Here is a 24,234-nt window from a genome sequence, read left to right on the forward strand (position 1 = left end):
CCCCATCGTGGTCCTTCTTGTAGTCCAGCGCTCCAACATATCGAATCTCTGCTCGAAGAACCGTAACTCAGGGCTTCTAGTACAATCAGAACTATAGATAGATAGATAGTTCCGTCGCCGTCGAGCAAGGAAAGACTCTCGATTAGACACAAGTCTCACCAACCCGCGAAGCTCGATCGATAAAAATCAGTACAGTGGACTTCGCTTAATTGGACACACCGGGACCGAGCCATCTCGGGCCAAGTTGGCGGTTGATCCGACTTACCGGAGTGATTTAGACTAGGAAACCTCATTCGGGGATCCGAGTTCCGGTCTGATTGAGCGGGGGGTCGATTATCCGGTGGTCCCAATAAGCGGAGTACTTTGTAGATACAATAGCTCATACCTCAACCTTGAGATTAGCCCGATCCTGATCAATCGCTGGCGCACTTCGAAACCATGAATGTCCCAGTGTAAGCCCTCAAGAACGCCGGCTCCTCGGACACAAAGAATTTGGTCGCTGGTCAGAGAAATCTATCGTGCTCCCCGTCTTTGAGCTCCAATGTTCAGCTCCGAAGCGGCACCCAGAGAATGGGAAGCGGGAATAATCTTCGCTTCGTGAGTCTCCGTCTGATTTTTCGACCCAAGAAGCGCTATCAAGAATCGTCGCTCGTCTCTCGATAGAACATTGAAGGGAGATCGAGTTGTGTTCGGGAACTCTCTGCCCCTTCGGCCGTTGTGGCAGGGATGGATTTTAGGACCTAGGAGTGTCCAGGAATCGGAATGAAAAAATCGCTTATCCTCGGGAGTTTTTATTTGTATTCCTTATCGGCTCAAGAAGATCGACTACATCTCAGCGCTCTCCATCAACTTTTGCATCGTTAACTGATACCACCCTCCTGTGTAAGAAATCAGTCGGCGCTTTCTTCTCTTCATCATTGGCGCTGGCCACGCCGGTAGTCTCTTCTTGGCTCTCGCGGTTGTCCTGGACAGGGTCGGTGGGCTTTTCTTCGCCGAGGAGCTTAGGTTCAGTCACGACTGGGGCAATTGGCAGGGCTCGGCTGCCATTGACAGATGGGATGATGTCTTCTACGCTGTCCGTGATGTTCGAGAATTCTTCGCCCACACGATGAGCCAGTGTTGGGGCAGCGGAAGGCCTCAATTTAGTCCAAATCCATTTCGCACCCGAGGAGACTATTTCCCAAGTGACTGCCTCAGACGGTGCTGCAAGAGCGAAAACCAAGACTGCCACCGTGATGCAGGAGACCTTCATTTTAGATTCTGATTTCTTGTCGACGCGACTAGAATGATCTGCAAACGATTTATGAGCTGCTGTCGGAAAAGCGAACCGCTTAAATAGGCTCTGAGGACGTGGAGAGTGGCTCCCGCACTCAGCCCCTGATCGACGACACCCCGGGCTCGTGCGCATTGGTGGTGAGGATTTTGTTTTCTCAGACGGGTCGCAGGGGTGGGACCCAAAGAAGATCGGATGAATATCTCAGCTTGAAATCCCGATGTGGGGTCGGTAGTGCAACATTCCGGATCGGATTATCGCCAGGCGTGATATCTGATCATGGCGAAGAAGAGGGAGACCCGGTCGTTTTTTCGACTTCGGCGAGCCGTCGCGGGGGCTGTAAACGGTCCCACTCTTTCGCGAACTCCTCAATTGCTTCCAGAGATGTGTGGCTATCCTTCCATCGAAAGAAGCAAGGGAATTCGAGTACGACCTGAATGATTTGGCAATCCCACTGATTTAGGGTAGTCTTCGGAAGAATGAAGAGATCTCGATTTCCCTCCTGATTGTTGAGCACCTAATGACAGATGGGCACCCTGCGGAAGATTGGCGCTGAATCAGGAGACGAGTATGCAGGAGAGGTATGTCATATTGCTGAGAATAATGAGACGGGGCATCGATTGAAGGAAGAGGATCAGACCAAGGAAGGTCCCCCAGCATGGGATTCGGAACTATTCCATGGGAATCGAGATTGCTCAGTCCACCCTCGGATGGAGGGGGATCTTCCAATAATCAGCAGATGTCTCTCTGATCGGGTCTCCGCATACGGCTGAAATCCAGTATGGCGATTCGCTCCTATACCACAGCATTTCGAAGGGACCATCTGGGAGCCCCCCCTCCTGCGGAGACATGATTTGGACTTTCAAGGTGTTGAGCATCGATTCTTACAACGGAGTACTCCGAAGAGAAGTGAATCGTTCAAAATTGAGATCATCATCCAGTGTGAATTCGAGCCCACATGGAGCCAGCTACGTCATATCAGAGTGTACGATATCTCCCGAGCGATCTGAATCTGAGGAATTGCTTTATTGATAAAATACTTGAAACACATTTTATTCACAACGTCTCAGCGCTGGATCTGCTCTACTGAGGTAGAATCCCGCTAAATACCAACTGTGTGCCCACGCATGCGATAGAATCCGGAGCTTCGACAACTTCTCACGGATAAGTGATGGTGATAGTGATGAATGTCAGCGCAGCGTCCATATTGTAGATCGTGAGTATCTGGCGTGACGCATCGTACTGGAAGTCTGTGAAAGGCTGATAGTTCACCGTCATGCCCGTTGGTTTCGCAGTCACCCCATAGAAGTGAATCCGGTCTAGTTGATTATCGATGGGCTTTCGACTCTCGTTGCCGAGAAGGATCTCTCGGTCGTTCGCGAGTACCGTGATCAAGCTGTTTTCGCGATTTTCGACCGCGTCTATGCTCTCCCCATCGTCTATGTAAAGTTCTCCCATGGCATATGACTCGTGGCTCAAGAAGATGTAGAGTCCATATGGTTTCTCGCGAGAATCCGTGGTAGTGTCCCCAGGCTCTTGGTAGAAGACTGCCCGGCCTCCTCTCATAAAGAAGTTTATGGTATCCTCATAAGCGGGAATAGTGATGTATTTCCCCTGGAGAGGAGCGTCGACGGTGGCGGTTCTGTTTTGAAGGTCGTACCAAATCCCTCGGGGGAAATAAGCGTTGATGGTTTTTTGGTTTTCGTGCAACGCTGGAACTACCATCAGCGAGTCGCCCCAGAGAAATTGCTCATCGATATCATAGGTATTCGAATCTCTAGGATACTCGAAGAAAAGGGGTCGAGCTACAGTGTCGCCGTCTACGTGAGCCCGATAGAACAGCGTATATAGGTGTGGGAGGAGTTTATAGCGCCAGTAGTAGGCGTTCTTGGTGACTGTTACTACTTTTTCGCCGAGTGAAGCGGGGTCCTGAGCAAGGGCGTCGTCAGTATTGTGGTTCCTCGAGAACGGGTAAAAAGCCCCGAGCGCATGCCAACGAGCACACAAGTCGACCGTCGTGTTCCCGTTGAAACCGCAAATGTCGACCCCGACCATCGGAATACCGTAAAAGGAAAATTCTAGGAATCCGGGCACGGAATCTTTCAGATCAGTCCATGTTGAAAAGACGTCCCCAGTCCAATGACCGGCATAGAAGCCGTGACCTGAGAAACTCGATCGCGATATAATGAAAGGTCGTTTGCGCGGACGCGCTGCTGCCAGGGCGTGGTACGTCGCAATGGCTTCTGTGAAGCCGTACATGTTGTGGACATTGTAATGCTCGGACCAGTAATGGCGATCGCTCATGCACAACGTCTTAGTTTTCAGAGGCTCGTCCCCAGGAGTATACACGATCTCAAAATCAGAAGGACATCCTTCATCCATGTGGCCATCGATCATGTTTGAAGGCTCATTCATATCCTTAGGAAAGAAATTTCGAACTTTTTAGAACCAGCCTGTACCCATATGCGCACGTGGGTCTCTCGAGAGAGGTCGAGAGCCACTCGTCAGCAGATTCCTTCCTCGGTATACGAGGTAAACTTTGATCGTCGAGCAAGGGTACAAACCCCATCATTTCTTGCGGACTTCTCTACCTCGCTTCTGGCATTTATTTAATGCTAGAAGAGGTCGATAGAAGCGGGCTTTTGCTAAACATATTACAATGAGACCTCGATCATATTAATCGGTTTTCATCGCCATACCTCGATGTAATCGAGGTTTCACCGTATGAATCTTGTTACTTACTATCCAGGCACCATCAATCGCAACCTCTTCATGGAAATTGCTGATCATTTCGGTCCAGTATGCGGTCGAATTCGGGTGGGTGAAATCTGGGAAGACGCTTGATTTACGGTTCCAAACTTTGCCGCGAACAACCTGACCTTTTGCGTCTTTCACGAAAACGTCATAGTCAAGTCCACGGTCGTATGGCGGGTAAGCTCCCGGTTCCTCGCTCCCGCTGACCGCAGGATCCTTCGGAAAAAAGCATTTCCGAATGAGACAAACGTTCCGGAGCCACGTGGAGTCGGCAAAAACTGGGCTCCCGTATCGGGAGTGGTGAGACTTTACGGAAATTATTTGAGAGAAAATCGATTCGTCGACGCGTCGCGGAGCGTCGGATGGAGCTCGAATCAGACTCACTATGATAAGAACGTAATGCCGTCCGTCCCTGTGGAGCTCGTCCACGAAGCTGCCGAGATCTTTGTAGTGGGTTTTGTCAAGAGTGAAGTCGTTGCGATCCTCCATATAATCGATGTCGTTCCATTGAACATCCTGAAAGAGATCCGATGTGCTCTCAATCCGCACCCCCGGCTCATGCTCTCTGTTTCATCGATTTCCACCTGCATATGAGTTTTCGCTTTGTGCTCAGGATCCATGCTTACGATGCGGACGCCCGCGTCCAGATTACTCCGTAGGATTTGCCGTGTATGATCGACGCCCTTGTAGCCGAAGCGACAGAGGTGGAAGCCGAGAGACCAATAAGGAATCATTTTCGGCTTCCCGATCATCTGCTGGTACTGCTCGACGACATTCGCGGGAGAAGGTCCCACGAACAGGAAGAAGTCTAGAATGCCCCCCACAGGTCGGTACGTGATAGCAGGTGTAGGCTGGAGAATGATGTCCATGGCATTAGAATTGAGGAGCCACATTCCATTCGCCTGACCGTCTGGCTCGATATTGATATAAAACGGATGTGTGCCGTACAACCGAGCATTGTATTCTGGAGCTCGATCCTCGTTGTAAAACGTAAATCTCGAGAAGTTGGTGCTCCTCCTCAGCGAACCCTTGTGCTCGCCCAGTCCGTAAACCACATTGGAAGGCAGTCTGCTCGAGATTTGTAGGAAATGATCGGTGTAAACAAGAGACGCCAAATCCAGATCAATGCTGTAAGAAATCCGGAATGAACAGTGCACATGAGGACGATGTTTGATGCCTCAGAATGATAAGAAAAACATGATCATGGATGCCCTCACGCACAGTTTGTTCCCTCCGTGGTATTCAATGAAGCGAGTCACCTCCAAACGTGTGTCATCTGTGATTCTCACGACATACTTCGGGATGACGTTCTCCTTCGGCGGAGGAGGCGCCGGCAGAGGTGGCTCCCATCTTCGGCTAAGGGGATCGACGAAGCGGATCCGCAGTATTTCATCGCTTTGGTGAATGACCTCGACCCGAATCAAGCTGATGTCTACATCCACGAGGGATGGAAACACGCGCTCAAGGTAGACGACGAGACCTCCTTCTGTAGAGGTTTGATTGAGGACTTTGTATCCCTGGTAGTTCCGGGGATAGTAACAGAAGGGCTCGCTCAACGGGGGAAACTTGACGGCATATGAACCTGGAATCGGAATCATGCACAGGATAAATCAGTTCATGGTCAGTACCTCTGTACATATGCATATGTTCATACGTTCCAGTCCTGCAATAGGCGGGGACCGTCCTCTCAGGTGGCAATGGGCCTCGAAGAATGCTCAGTATCCAATCGAACCGAAACTGTCATCGGCTACTTTACGAGGCTCACCATTGAATTCATTGGTATCTCTCCAGCAGCAGCCCCTCTCGATGCATTCTTCTTCGTTAGATGAATCTTGCGGGAAGCAATCAAATTTTTCAAGCGCGGAAGATAAATCACACTGAGGGTCACCGACTGCCAAGGAGGCGCTGGTGAACGAAGAGAGGATGAATGAAATTCCAGAAACTTATTCAGGAATTCCAGGCTTCACTCAGATTCCGTATCATTTAATTGCCACGATTTGAAACCGAGGGACTTCGAAAGCGGCGAAGTACAAAAAGTGAATTTTAGCAGGTCTTCATGACTGGTGAGCTTCGTCGGACGCACTCACCACAGGGCGACGAAAACCAGAGCTCGCATTCCGGGAGCGGAGCGGTCGCGAGAAGCTGCTAATCTCTGCTTGCTGTGAAGATTCTCACCGTGCGGGCTCTCCTCTAGCACTTGAGTCGAGTAGTGTCGCCCTCTGGTAGTCGTAGCAGCGTCTGGTAAGAGGGAAATTGCCCAAGACGTGAACGTTCGTATTCCCCGGCACGTATTCGCTGAAGAGCGAGGCTCAACGGGATAGAGTCCGTGCAGCGCCGCATACCGGTCTTGGAGAGGATATTGAATCGCTGACTGCGTCAATCGAACGACTACGAGAATAACACAAACCTGGTCTCGTCCCAATCGAAAGTCCTAGGTGCTGGGCCCAGAAATGATAGAGAAGGATGCGTGTAGCAATCCTCGGTATCCTAATGATCTCAATGATCAGGCATTACCATTTTGTTTCACCACTGGGACTTCAACCTCCTCCGAGCAGAATATCGACGAAACCGCCCGTCCACCGAGTGGGTACCCTATCTTTCGCATGTGCTGTATCGACCGCCTGTGATATTACATCAGTGGCACCAACACTCGACTCCCGGTGCCCCCGGTGATGCGCTCCGAATCTTTCCACCGATTCGGAAAGATTCGAGAAGATATTCCCGCAAGATCTCGGGCCTCAAGGCCGCGGGATTCTCCATCTGCTGGCCATCCAACATTGTCACGCTCAATTCGTGGCTTCCGCGATCTCTCACTACAAACGATGGTGTTCTCAGATCAGACAAAGAAGCATTCGCTTCATTCAATCCGGAATCATACATATGGAAATTTTGAAAATCGATCATTTGCAAACTGCTGGCTGTCGCTAATGTTCCATATTTTGCTCCCTCAGGCCCAGGGCTTTCGGAGAGCAGACTATCTTCGTAAACCCGGATTGGAGGAAGCGAACAAGCTAATACTTGTCAGCTCCCTCTTTTCTCGAGCAATACGTTCTACCGGAGCATTGTGAACTTTCTTCAGTGTCAGAGCTCCTGTGTTCGTCAATCTAAGTGCTCTTGGTGGTTGGTATGCAAGGTACCTATCGGAATTTCTGCTATAGCGCGCCTTCATGGGTCAGGTGAGGGAATCGATGCCCCGTCAAAGATAAATTCGGGGGAATATTCATTCTATAGTCAGCTTTCTCAAAATAGGTTCCCGGCACGCTCTGCGCCCCCCTCCCCATATTCGCAGACAATGCGCCGGATACTCGCCTGGGGTGAACATGGGCTCTCAATGCGCGCCGCTTCGGGGAGGAGAGGATGTGCATACTCTGCGGAAGCTCAGAAGTAGGTCTCTACGGTCGAATCTGGGACATGTTCCGGTGATTCGGCGCCATCCAGCTGTTCCTAACAGTCGCAGAGGGAGGTTTCATTCGAGCTCTACCTAGCTTTAATCTCGATGTGAGGGACCTCAATTTCGTGATCCCGAAACGCGTGCTTTATCTTTTGACCAGCCGTGCGGGCGCTTCGCGCCCTTACGGCTGCTCACGCCCGGGTGCCGGCCGCAATATGCCTCCTATCGCATGACTCCCGAATAATGAGGCGTCGAGACCGCGTGTCAATCAAAGAATCGAGGAATGCAAAAGCAGAGACGCAAAGCCGAAGATAGTCGAGCCCTCCGATGAGAGAATACGCGAGTAAGATACTGATTCCCATCGCCGCCCCCCGGGTCCGCACGCACTCCTGAGTCATTAGAGACTCCATATGTGAGATGTCGGCGTATAAGAGACTCATCGCGGATCCCGTCTCCATGAGATCCCGTGTCGAAGGTCTCGCTTCCACGAAACTCAATGCAGCTTTCTCACTTCGGAACGATGTTCCGTGATTTGGCCTCTACGGGGCGTCTCAGGAGAACCGTTCGATGTGTGGGCGAAACTAAGAATGTCGGCATTTCATACAATTTTGAAAATTCAAATTGCGTCTGACCGCGTGTGACAACAACAGAAAGTCGGCTATAAGCTTTGAGGAAGTCTTCGAGTTCTCTGCTCCTCTCCGATTATGTAGAGATCTAACTGCGGAATATTGAGAATGAAGAACAGAAGAATAATGAAACACACTCCACCTGCGCGATGAAGAACTTCGTTGCAGCCCTTGATTGAATTTAGGTTTCAAGCTGAAAGCCGTTGCAGGCTCATGAGTGAAACTGTCGCTTTAAAGCCTGAGAAGAGAGAGGCTGGTCCCTAAGCCCGGGAAGGTCCGAGAGAATTGATAGTAGGAATCAAGATTCATTGATTGATGTCTCATAAGCGCTCAGATCTGATGCTTGATTTTATTGATTGCTCAATGATTAATGAATTGATTGATTTCTTGAGCAAAACTCGAAACAGAGCGCCTCGCACGTGACAGTCAAGGCAGTGAGAATGAGAATCGATTGATTGACGGGAGGCAGTCAATGAGCCAATGCGCAATCGACGCTCTCTAGCGGGACGGACGCTTCACAGCCTGAGTCGAGGCCAAGTAGAGCATGATCGGAAAGCTTTTATCGTCCTTTCTCGAGTGAAACCGTGAAAGACGACGGCCTTTCACGAGTGAGGGCAGGGTAAATATCCAGTTGGGAAGTTATGTCCGGTATCGGGAAACATTTTTGTCCCCCCATGTCGCGCTTTATATTATCTTTTGATGGAGATACCCTATGCTTGAAAGTTCATCGACTCGGCCCATCCATTGCTTGCTTCGCGGGGGTCAGAGATTGGGAACTAGCAGGCTTCGTATCATGGCATGGTATCATGACTCACGTATGACAAAGCTGTCATGAAAGATCATTACTTCCAATCTATCAAAATCAATCCATAGCTGGTACTTCGGACGGCGCATGGACACGACAGCTAACGATGATCTCGAGAAGAATTCCCATGATTCGAAGAAATGCTTCTGATAAGGCATCCGATCTAGGTCGGGAGAGTTCCGTCGAAGGAAGTATTGTCGCGGTGATTGATTGATGACAGTTATCCGTCGCTCCGGCGTCGGCCTTGTTGCCTGTGGTTGGAATGGATCCTATCAATGGAATCTTTGTATATCATGTCACCCTGATTTATTCGAGGATTCAATGAATTTCATCTCGAAAATACGGCAAGAATCTTGGTAGCTTGAGCGTAAATTCAAGAGGAAATGATGAGCTCCAACCCTGAGCTCCTGACGTCGAAGCAAGCCCCGGGTCCTGGAAAGAAGCTCTCGGCAAACCAGATCCGACAGAGAGAAAACAATCGCTCGTTCATCGTAACAATAAATTGGAAATTTATTTAAGTTAAGCTTCGTTGGCAGAAAGCACTTGATCACAGAAACTATGGTTAGGACCACCTTGCATGTGTCTGATGCTCTACAGAGCAGACTTCGATCCTAATGTCCGACTGGGGGCGGAAATTCTTTCGGAATGCCCCCTGGAACTGACTAGACGTTGAGCATTCTCCTCCACTGTGGGCGATCAATTGAAAAGCAAGCCGGGCGTCTAATTATTGAATCAAGGAGGGGGGTTTCGAGGAGACCGGAGCGTAGCTTCTTCTAATCAAGTGTCTGCATACGCTCGGGCAAGGGTTTCGAATTAATCGGCACGTCAAAACCCGGACTGCGGATCTATCAATTCGATAAGGAGACTTTTCGGAAGCAGACAGGGCCACTTAAGATAAACACCAGATGCCGCTGGCGATTTCCCGCGGCCAATAATCGTATATTCTCATGTTTGCCTCTCTACTCTTCCCTTCTCGGAGTGCCTGCAAGGCTTTTCGAAAGATCATTGGGGCACTGAATGGGATGATCCGATATGCAAAAGACTCGCGATGTAGACTCATATTCGCGGACGATAAGATGATACCGTGGTTGACCGGATCTATGCATTGTTTGATTTCTCAGACGGCAGTGGTATGGAGAATCGATCGCGGTGAATGGTTAGCCTAGGCAATCCTTGTACACCAGAGCTGGCTTGTGCCATTCAGCTACTCCGATAGATGATTTGATTGAAATCTTTTGGACGAGAGATCCAAGTCGGAAATCCTACGCAGTCTTTGACGTGGTATCACTTAAAGTAAACAACGTTGCCGAGATCCTTCAGCCGTATCGTAACTCGTCTTTGACACAGCTCTTGAAGGCATCCCAGCCATCCGCAGGTCCCAGATGCGTCTGCAAAGAACACACCGCTCAGACGCTGTCCGATATTTTTGGGGCGGATAGAGTCGATAGCTTCGCCACGAGAACTGTGCACATTGAACAGCTCGATGATGTAAACAATCTTCACCATACACGAGCCAAATCAAAGCAAGTCATTCAAAACGAGAGCGAGGCACCTACCTTGAGACCTCGATACAGTCGATCTCTCATGATCGCGATGAATTCCTTGTAAGATAAATAGCCATCGCCGTCCTCATCGAATATTTGGAAAACCGTATTTACCAGCGCAGCTTCAAGGTTATGTCCTGAGCAAACATAGACAGCTCTCTGAAAGTCCTCTGTAAAAGGAATCGAGTTTTTCGTCAGTGCTTCTCGAGGAACACAGCGGCCATAATTCAGGCACGGGAAGGTCCAGCCTCGAAAAGCAGTGCTCTACTGGTCGCTCCTTTCCGCACAGGAATCCGAATGATCTATATCGAGCGGAAACGCTAAGTATCTTTAGCTGAACCTCCTGAATACCTCGCATGACTCCTCAGCCCATGACCCATGACCAGTGTTCGTTCCCTCAGCTAAAAGAACCAATCCTTATATGACACGGGGAGTCCTTTCGGTGGATATTGGTTTTTTCGAAAATTCCACCGCTGTGTTTACTCGGACCGGCGAATCGAACCGTATCATCACTCAATCAATCAAGGATACGACTCGTCGGACCGAGCACTTCGCCAACCCGACAAATGATGGGAACTCGTTATCTGAGCGATGTGTGCGGGCCGACACAAAGCCTATGAATACCGAAAATTCGTAGAAAGCTTCGAGCTTTCGAAAAGTTTGCGAAATATGTTGACGGACGGAAGTGATCTCCTCAAGCGGCTGGAATAATTCGACTCACACTCAAGGCCAAACTCGTTTACTGAGAGCTCATCGAACCCCTCCTTAGAACTCCGGGGAAGATAATTGATCGATATACTCTCGCCTCCGCATTCTCGCTGCCGTTGCCGACCGAGTATATCAAGATCATGCTTCACCTCGGCACGTCTGTCGCCAGCCGGGAAAAACAGATCCGATTATGTGTACATACACCTGTTGCTCCATTGTATCCATCATCGTTCTACCATTCGATCAGAAAAGCTCACGGCATCGGCGAGAGCCGTACCAGTATGAGAGGAGTGCATTCAAGGAGAAGTGGCAACTTTTTACAATCCGTACAGGATCTGTTGTACACAGCAGATTTCACTGACTGGAAGACCGGGGGAACGAATGAATGAAATAGCGGTTTGTGAATGGAACTTTGCGCAATACAATCTTCAGACGGGCACCGCAGCTCCGGCAGAAGCAGCGCAGGGGTCAAAACTGACGTTCCGAAGAACAGATGGATGGACGCCCGCCCGGTCGGCTGCTCGGATGGTCGGTCGGATAGACAGACTTACGGACGAATACACGGACGGAAGGACGCGTCCGCCATATTCTACGGCATGTATTGGCTAGGAAGTCTCGTCATACATTCGATGAACGAGCGTGCTGTTCGCCAGAGTGTTGGTCCGATGTTGTTTGACGACACCGTTGCTGAATCGTTGCGTCATCAGAAACAGAAAATGGGTCGACGGACAAACCGACGGCGCAGCTCGATGGAATGCCCCTTGCAACAACGTCCGGTGCACGAGCAGTGGTCGGTGTCATCTTTTTTCCTTCACATGTCTTTTTTTTGCTACGTATTAATAGCCGGATGATCACCCTGCCATGCATGAGCCGCGATCGATCGTTCGCCCGCTTGCTTGCTTGCTTGCTCGGATGGTCGATCGGACACTTGTACAAATTGCGAATCGTGTCAAGGGTATACAGGATCCACTATGGAGCTATGGGGCGACGGACAAAGACGGGACTGACCCGTGATCCCACCCCTCGGAGCGTCGCGAGCCGAACTCTATGAGCGGACCCGTCAGTAGCGGGGCGAAAGTCGGCACACATTCATCAATCGATGTCAAAACACGAGCAGTTCTGTCGAGTGGCATTCTTCCGATAAAAAAGTCGTTCTTCAAATCGTCGAACATGACTTCCTCTTGCTAGGATAGATCCTACCGGGAAAATGATTACTTAACGCCCTCAAGGGAGCAAAGCGGACTTGACCGATGAGTAACGAGTAACAAATCGATTCGTCAGTTCGTGCGAGTCGACCCCGGGCACGAGTCGAACGGTCTTCGATAAGACACGATCCAGTGCATACGTCGCTGTTCTTCAAACGGACAGAGACGTAGAAGTTCAAAATGGAGAGGAAACCGCGTTTCGCATCAATCCCACTGGGTGGAATCTATTAGGTGTCAAGCTGTCGTATGAAAATGTGGCAAGAGACTCCTGAATGATTATTATCCCGTCCGACCGGATCTACAAAATCTTCGAGGGCTGATCCTATCGCGGAAGGTGTGGTAAGTTTGGTAAGTTTCCCCCATTTGTTGCCCTCTTTCCCAAACGTCGAAAAAGTAAATCGCACTCACCCTGGGAGATAGGCTGGTTAGCAAAAGTGAACATCCTCATCGTGATCGCAAAATCGTCAAGGTTATTCAGAAATTGACAGAATGCTTTGAACTGCTCAAAACTGATCCCTTTCTGTTCTGGAATCCGTTCCCGTAGCCGTTGGAGAACGGCGTCGTAACCCGCCGCATCCAGATACGTGTATCTGCAAGCATGTAATAATGAATGAATTATGCAGATCAATTCGACACGTGAACCTCGTGAGCTCAAGTTTTCACGTCACAAGCGGCAATGAGGTGAAGAGTGACAATGGTCAAGGTTGCTTCTGCTTTAAGATGGGAAAAGGTCTGTGACGATGTGAGCTAAGCGAGAATGAGCTCGAGGGTCTCGAGTACCCATCCGATCGTAGATTGAATAGCGAATGGCATATTCTACTCCTTGCCACTCGGCAAGAGGGATTCTCCGAGACCGAAACCCGTACGGACCTCTCGAGACAACCATCAATTGCAATCGTGCGAAATTGTCGATATAGCGTACCTCAGGAGTATGCGAGCGAAATCAACTTCGCTGATCACAGCTTTCCCTTTGGAGAACTCTATAAATTCTAGCTCCAGCACTTCGGACTGCAGGTTTTCCATGAACCTGAAAGTCGTGGATATACTCATTCCTCAATCCAAATACTCCGACTGTGCGCATGAGACAAAGAGTCAGAGATACAATCTCGTCCGATCATGAGTTGAATGAAATTTTCTGCGATTGTCTCACCTGAAGAAGTCGTCGAAGGAGAGCGTGTCTTTGCCTTTTTTACCGAACAGATGAACCAGCAGGGTTGTATTCACATAGTGAGCGGATAGGTCGTTCTGAAAAATGACTTTCTCAGCGTTTGAGAATAGACAGCAGCAGCTATCGCAGAAACAATACCATGTGTCACGGCCGGTCAGCGAGAAGAAAAAACATTGCTGGTAATGCCTTCGACACATGAAATTATCGAAACTCCAGCAACGTCACAAAAATGTGCTCCTGTGATCTGAAGGAAATGATTTCAAAACGAACGACGACAAAAATAGTGCTTTCTGGCAGTCTGTGGTAGGTCATCCGAGTCGTATTTTGTCGCCCGCGGAAATGACAGATACGGTGCCGACAACAAGCTTCGACGAAATCGGGGGAGCATCTCGTCACCGTACTGGGATTCCTCACGGAGGGATCCGGAATTCGTGCGACTGGTTGGTGATCCGAGAGCGCGATTCGTTGGATTCTCCCTGAGGAAGTATCCGACCGCTGCGCCCAGAGCGAATCCGTGATTACCGATGTCGCGGAGATCACGGGAGCAAAATCTTCTCCAGGAGATACGGTCGAACCACCGAACCGAACACTTGTACCTCAAGAATATATCGAGCTTCTCAGGGTATATGAGGGAGGTTTCAGTCGACACATACATGTAAGAGCGCCGAGCTTATAAAAAAGTAATGATTTCAAGCGTAGATCGAATCAGGCATGCGTACGATCCCATTCAGGACAGGGCCAAGCTGTTGTCAATGAAATCACAAACCCTGACTAGCGTGCTGAAGTGGCTGCTCGACGAGACTTTCGACTACTGCCTCTAAAAACAATCCGATGTGGGACGACTCGATTGCATTGCTCAATAAAATACGCGCGGAAGTCCGTGAATCGGTAAGAGCCTTCCCTCTCAGAGAGGAAAGAGGCTGTGGTTTTCACAAGAGCAGGAAGGTGAAATCGTGCATGACTTTCGAGTGGGTTCTCCATAGGGAAGGGTTCTTACGTTTTCTGTGAAAATCCGCTACGGGGTGCAGAGAATGGGAACTGATTAGTTAGAACTGATTCTTCAAGTTTTCGAGACGGCTATCCGACTGGCTTTGCGACTTGCGATGACCGATGAGATTACACAAGGATTTCGTTAATGAGGAGCATCGCGTTCAGAGCTTAAGTATGGATGATTGCTACGACGTGTGTTCCGGTCTAAGTATCGTACATTGTTCTATAAGACCCATAGGGGGTCCTCTACCATTGGGTGATGCGAGGGTCCAGCTCGGGGATTCCGGGGTTCCAATCATGGAGAGTTTCCGGCCATATCATAAATGCGGGTTCCACGGACCTACCATGTGTTATCGATTGAATCGAGGGACTCACCAGATCGGTCTCCTGTACAGATTTGATGTTTTTCCCCCGACGAGCCACAGTACTAAAAATTCTCTCGAGCTGCAAAGAGAGATGTTTTCATTGAAATGGCGGTCTCTCATCGCATAATCGAATTGGATCCACGGCAGCACCTAGATTCATCTGACAAACACGAAGCCCTCCCTCCGATCTAGTTGCAGGGGCCTTGTCGGAATCGGAGCGGAACTGGGACGAAGCGGTCGGACCGATCGTCGATTTGGAAGGAGAGCGCGATCTCGGTTACGATGTCCACAGTGTGATTCTCGGTATTACTTGAGAAGGAACCGATGACGTCCTCTTCGCTATCGGTGACCTTGATGTATGACCTGACGGCCCCTCATGAGCTGTCAGCAAACATACGACTGACGTAAGCTGTGACATCCCTCGATATTGCGGCCTCGTAGCGGTTAAAATGGACGTGACTATTTTTAGAAAGGAGGGTTCAAAAGGCCCATCCTACCCCCTCCCAGGTGTTGCCGACCGCGGCTCCCGTTGTTGCTAGTTACTTTGCATTGGACAGATTCTTCTCGCGTTGCTGTTGTTGTTGTCGCCTCAGTGGTGGATGATGTGTGATGGTACTTGTTGGGCAAGAGGGAGAGCTCTCGACCGTGGGCGGTGGAGGGCTGTCCAGTATATAGCCAATGTCAAAAAGTACTCCGCACCAGTGCGACTGGACGCAAACACCCAACCCTTCCCGCTAACAAACGAACGTGCCACTCAGTCAACCGAGAAGGCGACAAAGCTCCCGACCGAACGAGCCGGACAGACCATCACGATGCGTCTCGCGTGTAGTTTTCTTCTCGTAGCGATAGCGATGTACCTCTTTGCCGAGGTCGCCGCTGACAAGCACGAGATCATCAAGAAGATCGTCCTCAAGAAAGCTTTCAAGGCTTTGAAAAAAGCCCCAAAGCTCATCCCGTTCGTTATTCCTCTACCTATTATCAAACACCAACCGAAGCATCAAGAAGTGTGGAAGGTGCAGGAAGTTCACGGAGGGGGATGGCAACAGAACAACGGATGGCAAATGAACGGCTGGGACTAGTGCTCGAAGCATGCTGATATCCGCTGTGAATCATGAATCCTTAAATCGAGTCGTTTGCCGATCATCACACCACCCATCATCGAATCGGTCATCTGTACATTATTTCGTGCATTCGTTGCAAGCTGCGCTCCATTGGATAACTCGTCGTTGTCTGTTGTGGTCGTCCTCGTGTATATAGAGTTTCGAGTGTGTAATCGTCAATCATGTGCTCGGGCGACCTGATTTATTGGATCAATTCTCCGATTCGTCGAGAAGTGACACAGACCTCCAAGCGGTTGATGAATTCGTCGATCGACCGGTCCATTCACATTTCGATCAATCGGGGGAATCGTGTCGAGTGCCGTGCATTCGTGTCCCGTGTTTTCGAAACACAATCGTCCCCAGAAGTCTGTGATATTGTTATTCATTGCCTCGCTTTCCTTCTCGTCGACGGAGAGATGAGCCATGGATTGTTCGTGTACTTGTCGCTTGTGTCATTGATAATATTTAAAACGAAAAATAGGTTCCATGTGTAATTTCGGGAAATTACTGAGAGTACCGCTGGGCGCTCAAACTTTGTTTGTGTACAAATTGTTGAATCGAGTGCCAAATAAAATCTGTGCTGCCGAGTTTGGCACTCGATGCTGCTCTTTTCTCTTCCCGGACGCCGTCAATCCGACCGCGGATACCTCGTGGAATGTTCTTTTTCTCCAGTAGGAACAGACTTGTGATGGTCAAAACCTGCATTGCAGCTCGATCATGTGAGAGATCTCCCAGGCCCTAAGGCGCGGAGAGAGTTGGAGTTTTCAACGAATTCTCGGACTTGCCCCTACCCTAAGGAGTTCAAGGTCGCCCTTGGTGGACTGGCACCGGCAGAAGTTTTATGCCGGTGCCAGTATATATAGTAGATATAGTCGGACTCGATGAGAGCTTCATCCTAATTAGGTAGATTGATTGTTCTCAGCAGTCCCGCTTTGAACCAGAAATTTCAACACCCATCACGCTAATAAGTTCTCGCGCAGATCAAATTAAGCGCTATCGGCGATTATCGTGAGAACGCGGGAATCGATTACGAGCGGCGAGGAGCATTCAACAGCGACCGGGCCCAAGCCGGTCGGTCAAACAATTTTGATGAAAATGCCGTTATCGGGAAAATCGGCGTGATTCATAGAAACTTTCCTTCCCGGCGACGTTTAGACGGAACACGAGGTCAATGGGTTCTTCTCCCGTTACGTAACATAGTGACGTTCGCCATCGTTGCCGCTGCAAACATCACCGTCGTCTTTCACAATGGATTTTGTCTTATTCAGTGGATCCGCTAAGATAACGCACAGAGGTTGGACAGTGAAAGTAATGTTCAAAGCAATTCGATATATGCTATAGTTTATGTCTGCTCTCTCCGCCGCCACATCAGATGAGGGCGCTGCCTCCCACGTAGCTTACAAGCTGTGCCCATTCTGTTGCCAAAACTTCAACTCATGTAATGACGAATCACACCCATTGAAACTGTTATTAAGAATGACTTTCATCGGCGACTTCAGTCGCGAAAATACCAGGATTCACGCTGAGACGTGCCTTCCGTCGTTTTACCGATCGCTCTGCTAAAAGCTGCTCCACGTTCCTTCAGATCCAAAAAGATCGTATCAATTACAGGATGAGTTCGACATAATCCTGAAGTGATGATCGGTGAGCAGAGTGAGTGGGGGCTGGAGGAAAGTCTTATTCGCTCATGGCTGGCTTGTGGTCTCAAAGCTCGAATGAAAGACTGGATGCATCATGCATGGTGTGCTGACCTTCTCGCTATGATTTCATCCCTATTCTCACCAGAGACTCTCAGAGCTGGGGCGACGACTCAGCACGTCGGTTTCTTCATGCGGCACTAGTTCTTGCCACTAATTATTTCCTGGTTTCGAGGAGGCGCTCACCGACCGAGACTGGCCGCGCACTCGGTTGAAGTTTTGCGAGAAAGAGACACCGTCGAATGCACTTCCAATACATCCCTCTCGTGCATAAGCATACCCTCAATTGCACCCTGGGTAGATACCTGATTCTAGTCGCCCTGGAGCATTCCTATCGATTGTTAGCTCTCCGATTCGGCCGTTGCGATCAGCATTCTGGGCTCGCTTTCGGTAGCTTAGGCTCAATCGACTCCAACTAACGGTACCTACAGAGGGCGCACGCCCAGCCGAATACCCTGCAGGCTGCGTTATCGCCGAGCGGGCGCCTCCCTCACGGAAATCTCTACACTCGCGAGCAAAATACCGAGCTGTCAAGAGAGACGCTAAACCCCGCAGACGCTAGACCATAGTCCCAAGCTAAGTGGACTGGTCCATGAGGAGCTTCGTGCTTCCCTATGCTTCCCGAGCTCGCGTTTTCGATTGCGCGCAAACCGTATCATATCAAAGACTCCGCGTGGTGTGTCGGCCGTCATCGAGGGAACAATTTCCCGATTATGACATGACGACCGGGCGCTTCCCTCTCACAAGTCTCCTTCGACGGATTCTTCTGAGCGCAGTGCTGCCGATGTTCGGTTCAGGGGCTAAGGAGCCCTTATCGCTCGCTTCGTCCGATAGAAGGTTTCGCCGCGACGTCCTCGTATGTCGGAAACTAATCCTCCGTATTATTCTGTGCGATATGGCGTCCAATCAGGATGATCCTGCTCACCGCCCCTTGGAAGCTCAGGGGCGGATCGCATGCAGCATTCCGGACAAAAGAGGATCCCCAGGTTTGCCTGAGCTGTTGGTGCAAGACGAAATGGCGGGAGGAAGTCCTTTTCCGTAAGTAACTCCCAATCGATGAGAGAAGGTCTGGTCGCTGTGGAGAGGCAGAGGGATCTGTATGTGTGAAATATACACGGATGGAATAATGTGAATTCTGTTGATCATTTCGTATCCGGGCTGGATGTCTCGAGGTGGAGTCGGGCCCCGGAAAAAAATCGTTGTTTCTTCGTATCGGTCACCAGCGTTCCTCGAAAGCGCGGGGGTGGGGTGGCTCATCGTCAAGCTCCGCTGTTGCATACTCGCAGTCTATCGGGGAGGATTGAAAGTGCTGAATGACCCCAGCCGATCCGCTCTGTTGCGTATCTCGCGTCGCGCGTGCTCAAAAATCTTCCTCCATTTTTCATTCCGTCTTTACCTTCCCGGTCGCTTCCACGAACAATATTATAGCGGGATTGATGAGAATAAAGGCGCGTTACTCTTAACCGATGTGGAAGGTCAATGTTGTATTCGGATAATTCAGTCTTCCCCGAGCGAACATCAAGTCGACCATAGGCGCTGACTGGAGGATCTCGTTACTTTTTTCGGACGGTCTGTGTTTTGCTCACGATGCGATTAGCGTCGACGTTTTTGGGCATGAACACGAGCACCTCTGGTTATTTTCTATTACTCCATCCTTATCTTCTTCAATCCCGATTCACGCTTTCCGACCTTGAGAACTGTCTGGCCTTGACCTCGTCGACTTCAGGCTTGGAGCGAAGCTGACAGAGTGATTCGGTCTCACGATTGCATAAGTTCTTCGTCCTCTGTCAGATACACGAACTAACGAATTAAACGGAGTGAATACTGGCTGCGATACTCGTGGATCCGTTGAGCAACCCACCTCGGATCACTCTCATCTATCTCACACCTCGTCACACTATAAGCTTTCCGAAGCTGTTGATCCGACGACTTTGATTTTTCAAAGGAGGACAAAAAGCAATACGAACTGCGTCGCCTCTCAAGATAATATGGAGTTGGAGAGTTCGCTCCTCCTCTTCTCGAATCTCGGACCACTTCTGAATTACGATGAAAAACTTTGCATATCATTGTATCATTGAAGTTCTAATCTGGAGAACAATCTGGAGCCTCAAAATCGGATGAGGCTGAACGTTTTCAAATCGGGAATATTCGGGCATGTTCCCGAGCCGCTTATTCAGCGGTCGACCGAAGAACTCCAAAGATCATCCTGATCTGTGTCAGTTTCCATATCGCTTCCACTTCAGCTTGATGGCTCCGCTTTTTGACGGTTGCGCTTATCCCACGTAGCGTCAGACGGATCGAGATTCAAGAATTATGCTGTAACGCAATCATTGTTGAATGTGGCAGTGGGGGGGCAGCTCATTTTTCTTATTTTGACCAACGTTAGATGCCTTGACAGTTCGCAGACGCCGGAAGCGTACTTTGCTGAATCGACGTCGTTTACCAAATTAATTTGAGTCCGGAGCTTGTTAGCAATAAGGTTTCTAGATTATGGCTCGCTCGAGCGGAAGACGCGGCCAACGAGTGAGCGAAGAAGGTTCTTGAAGAAGGGAAATTCATCAAGTTCATGGGTGGCAATGCTGGAAATCGGAGTGCTGCCCTCGATATTAATCGCCTCGTTCACTGTGGAGGAGATGAGCGGAGAGCACGTCGAGCCGATCTCGCCGAAAACGTACCAGTGCCGATGACAAGCATCGAAGCTCAGAGTGTCCCATAGTCCTCGTACGAGGAAGAGCCGCTTTCGATCCACCGACATCCCCGTTCGGGACTTCGAGACGACCGAGTCTCCTCGCCGGATTCGCCGGAGAAATGCCATGGGCACAATGAGTGGCGAAAAGTTGCCTCATGTCGGGTCCAATTGACTCAGCAAGAGAAGTCACCATCATTAGGCGTCTATCTTGTTTCATCTATAACTTAGTAAGTGGTCACTCGTACCCAACGAGGGGCAAGAGCAACACGCTAATTCTTCAGAGAATTGGGCTGTTGCGTAAGTTCTCGTCACGGACCCTTTGTTCCTCTTTTTAGAATCTTAATCTTCTATTGGCTCTGAGCACGAATGAAAGAGTCAAGGCCCTGGACCAGAAACCTTGGAAATAATCGTCCGACACCTCGTTTGTAAATCTGAGATGCGTTGTTCGTCGCTTGCTGCCGCGGTGTGTGAATGGCGTGCCTCAGCATCCGGCCTCTTGGGCTCATTGGAATCTTTCGTCAACGTTTCGGAATTTGACTATCAAAAAGGTGTGCGGACGCTTCCTCTTTACGTTTAGATCTCTGTTCCGTGAACTTTGGTGCCTCTGCCGAGTTTCGCATCCAGGGTTGATAACATGAGGTGGGAATCCCGCACGAATATTGCGTTACGATGTCTTTCTTGGATGCAAATCAAAAAAACATTATGCCATGCTTAAACACCGTACCGCTGCGTCCACCGATTCAAATCTCCTCCGTGAGCACCGTTCCCCTCAATGCGCCCTCACCCTCGACTCACAGGGCTTCTCAGATATGTCCTCTAGAACACTCTCTCAGATATGTTCTCTAGAACACGTCCACGATCCGACGCCCGGGATCTCGGAAAAATCTGGCGACAGGCATTAGAAAGAGGAATCTCGGAATGTTCAGCGTCCCTTATGGTCGATCAAAATGGTGCCAGACGGTCAAAGCGTATACGGCTTGGACCCCACCGAGATTCTGACAATGATTCCCGTCCTAACTGAGTAGCTTATGATTTTTCTAGTTTAATGCCCCAAAAAATTGTTCGAAAAATGCTGCGATCCGTTCGCGAATCACTCAGCTCGCTGCTCCCACAAGCCTATTTACGTTCATTCAAGAGGCGAGCCAGAAAAACGTTTCCGGCAACGCATAGGGAGCCCCACACGTAAGACTGTCAACGGACAAGCAGTCGAGCGGCGGTCAGCCACGTCGCGCGTCCGCCGGGTTTGGATCGGACGGGACGATGCCGCGCCAACAAAAACGAGATCGCGGTGCTGATGCATCGATTCAAAACAAAAATAGAGATAGAGAATAGAAGCGAAAATTGAAAGCGATCACTACAGATTGGACTAGTGTCGACGTAACGCTATTACTGAAGTCCTTGACTGGTCGACCCTTAACCCGGATCATCCGATGACCATCTGATGATGATGATCGGAATGGCAGATGAGGCGCCCGCGCTTAGATTAGAAGAGCTTAAAGCAATCCAGTGGACGGTTTCCAGTCGATCGTGAGTACCCCGAAAATTTTGTAATTCGCCCGGGGACGCATCGTTTCGACAGATGGACTGCCGCGGTGCACATTCAACCGCGCGCGCGTACACACACACACTGTACAGAACTGTTATGGAGAAGAAAGAAAGACCAACCGAACGACCGACCGACCGACCTGCTAATGAGAGGGAGGGATTGCTGAGATGGACTGTGGCTCTTTTGCAGCCAGTGAGCGACCGACGGATCGACGGATGGACGTACGGACGTACCGACCGATCGACCGAAAGACCATGCTGCTCATCTGCTATCACTGTATATATATAAGAGCAAACGGTCAGTGTTGAGCCACAGTCGGAGCCGCATCGTTCCTCTTTGGATACCCACAAGCAAACGAGTGTGACAGTGTACTGAAAGTGAAAGCTCCAACAAGCCGAAAGATGAGAAGTCCGAGGATATTTTTCGTAGGGATGCTGCTCGCCGCGCTCATTCTGGTGACTCTCGTGCCGGAGACCGAAAGCAATAAGTTGCATCTTGTCGGCAGGCTAGTGCTCAAGAAAGCTTTCAAGGTCCTCAAGAAGAACCCGGTGATTCCCTTCGTTATCCCGCTTCCCATTATCAAGCACAGTCCCAAGAAGAAGGAAATCTGGAAGGTTGAGGAAGTGCATGGTTGGGAACCCCACGGTTGGGAGAGCAACGGCTGGGAAAGTCACGGAGGATGGCATTAGGGAGCTCCGATGTTTTGTGAACTTGTGAGATTCGCGAAATTTGCTGGTCGAATTCGTTGTTTTCGTACTCGTCGCGTGCTCGGTGTTGTGCCGTATTCTAGTCCTGATCATCGTCTGTATTTCTCGGGTACCCCCTGTCCGCTCCGTGTAGGTTGTGTTCCCTACTGCGAATATTGTTGTAATTTCTGTTTAGTCCACTGTGTGTTCCCTAGATTACTTATGTAAAAAAATCGCGAATCATGTCCGTCATGAGGCACGGTTTTCCGGGAATCGGAACAATTGCCTCATGATCCGAGTCTGTACATGTCCGCTGTTCATCTGTTCATCCACGCGTCTATCCGTGTATTCAATGCTCAGGATTGTGCCATTTAGGAAATGTCAAGCCATTCATATGTATAAGTTCATTGTATATAAATTCCCATCGCGTTGTCATGGTTTCCACTGATAAACGAGGTTGTTAACCTACTGTTCGTTAAATCAGTTGTTTTCTTTGAACATACTCCCTGCCCGCGCTATTTCCCCCGCTACGGATTCCTTTTGATCCCATTGTGTGCACGGCTCCGTTAACTTAAACGCTTAGCGAAAATGTATTGTTTCTGTTCGCTTGCTTGTCTCGGTCTTCTGACAAAAAAGATGGGGAATCCGACCGTGTCCGACCCGTTTTAGCCATTACTTGGTTTTGCAATTTTTCAGAATGTCGAACGAGCCGCTCAGCGTGGAAAACGGGAGTGAAACAATGAAGGAACGAAGTTACGAGAGCTCGTGTCGTTGCAGAGTTGTGAACGAGATGCTGGCCTCTGTCGCGAAGGATTTTCATTCCTTTTAGATAATGCTAAACTCGGGGTTCTACGACTTTCTTTTCACTCTAAGAGATTTTCTATGATAGCCCATTATAACGGGGAATTGAACGAAGTTGCGGGGAAATGGTTGTATACACGGAGTTGGGCTTATTTTTGGCAATGAATATCGATGCATTTTTGTATGTGCCGGTATTGATTATCGATGCAGACCGTGACGGAACGGCATATCGAGGGAGATGGTTACGGCATATCGATGATCGATGGAGTTTGTTACGGCACTCCGATGAATATCGACACGGCATATAAGCTTACCGAAGATCGCCAGTGACGAGACTGGCATGGAGTGACTCACGAACTTCGTTGTGTTTATTGCTTAGATACCTATTGGGCCTCGGGTCCCTTACTTAAATCAATGCAGCATAGCGCTGAATCTGATGATGCCCCGACTCCGAAACAAGGATGCGAATGCGCCGAGAACTCACCTGAAAGGATAATGAACGTGTAGGTATATCATCTGTCTCAATCGCGGACCATCCGACCGATGATTGACGGAACGACCGTGAATCACGTGCGGAGAATCCCGCCGAATTTCATTGTCTCGCACCGCGGGGATTAATCTTTCGCGCTCTAGTCCCGCGCTCGGATTCAACCCGAAAGCTCTCGCGCTTCTGCTCCGGAGATTGATATCAGGAGCCCCCGGAGCTGCCAAAACATCTTATTTCGTTACTACATTCGCCAGCACAGATAAGAAGCGTAGCTTAACATCTTAGTTCCCTTTTCTCTCGTCAGCGGAAATCAGCCGCTGTGTCTACTTCACAATTTTGCCTCGACGATTGGAATCTGGCACGGAATGGTGGACGCAGTGACTACTTCGCTCGGTTGAC

At 49.7% G+C, this 24,234-nt stretch overlaps 2 protein-coding genes across 2 annotated transcripts in view; both read right to left on the bottom strand.

Moving 5' to 3' along the window:
* Nucleotides 1-2,287: 2,287 nt before the first annotated feature.
* On the bottom strand, nucleotides 2,288-6,143 carry LOC100897203 (lysosomal alpha-glucosidase). The gene is made up of 7 exons (XM_029111831.1): nucleotides 6,115-6,143; nucleotides 5,779-5,932; nucleotides 5,249-5,592; nucleotides 4,654-5,155; nucleotides 4,412-4,543; nucleotides 4,016-4,243; nucleotides 2,288-3,691 (listed from the first exon to the last, which is right to left on the bottom strand). Exons 1-7 carry the CDS (start codon nucleotides 6,141-6,143, stop codon nucleotides 2,432-2,434), a joined length of 2,649 nt encoding a protein of 882 aa, XP_028967664.1. The 3' UTR covers nucleotides 2,288-2,431.
* Nucleotides 6,144-9,895: 3,752 nt separating this feature from the next.
* Nucleotides 9,896-24,234, bottom strand: part of MICU3 (Mitochondrial calcium uptake 3) — a 128,727-nt gene continuing 114,388 nt past the window's right edge. Inside the window, exons 6-11 of the mRNA XM_029111832.1 lie at nucleotides 14,840-14,908; nucleotides 13,457-13,551; nucleotides 13,229-13,333; nucleotides 12,715-12,896; nucleotides 10,406-10,563; nucleotides 9,896-10,237 (exon numbers count right to left, since the gene is read on the bottom strand). Of these exons, the coding sequence (XP_028967665.1) occupies nucleotides 10,166-10,237; nucleotides 10,406-10,563; nucleotides 12,715-12,896; nucleotides 13,229-13,333; nucleotides 13,457-13,551; nucleotides 14,840-14,908 (681 nt within the window). The 3' untranslated portion in view covers nucleotides 9,896-10,165. The remainder of the gene's footprint in view (nucleotides 10,238-10,405; nucleotides 10,564-12,714; nucleotides 12,897-13,228; nucleotides 13,334-13,456; nucleotides 13,552-14,839; nucleotides 14,909-24,234) is intronic.

Source organism: Galendromus occidentalis, unplaced genomic scaffold (assembly GCF_000255335.2).
Source record: "Galendromus occidentalis unplaced genomic scaffold, Mocc_1.1 scf7180000077471, whole genome shotgun sequence".
Classification (NCBI taxonomy): domain Eukaryota; kingdom Metazoa; phylum Arthropoda; class Arachnida; order Mesostigmata; family Phytoseiidae; genus Galendromus; species Galendromus occidentalis.

What these genes read in the sequence shown, in the direction of transcription:
- LOC100897203 (XM_029111831.1), bottom strand. Translation starts at nt 6,143, where the DNA reads ATGCGAGCTCTGGTTTTCGTCGCCCTGTG. An exon ending in TCAATGGTGAGCCTCGTAAA is followed by an intron (nt 5,593 to 5,778) that starts GTAGCCGATGAC and finishes TATGCCGTCAAG; the next exon opens with TTTCCCCCGTTGAGCGAGCC. An exon ending in CGATTGATGGTGCCTGGATA is followed by an intron (nt 3,692 to 4,015) that starts GTAAGTAACAAG and finishes TTCTTTCCTAAG; the next exon opens with GATATGAATGAGCCTTCAAA.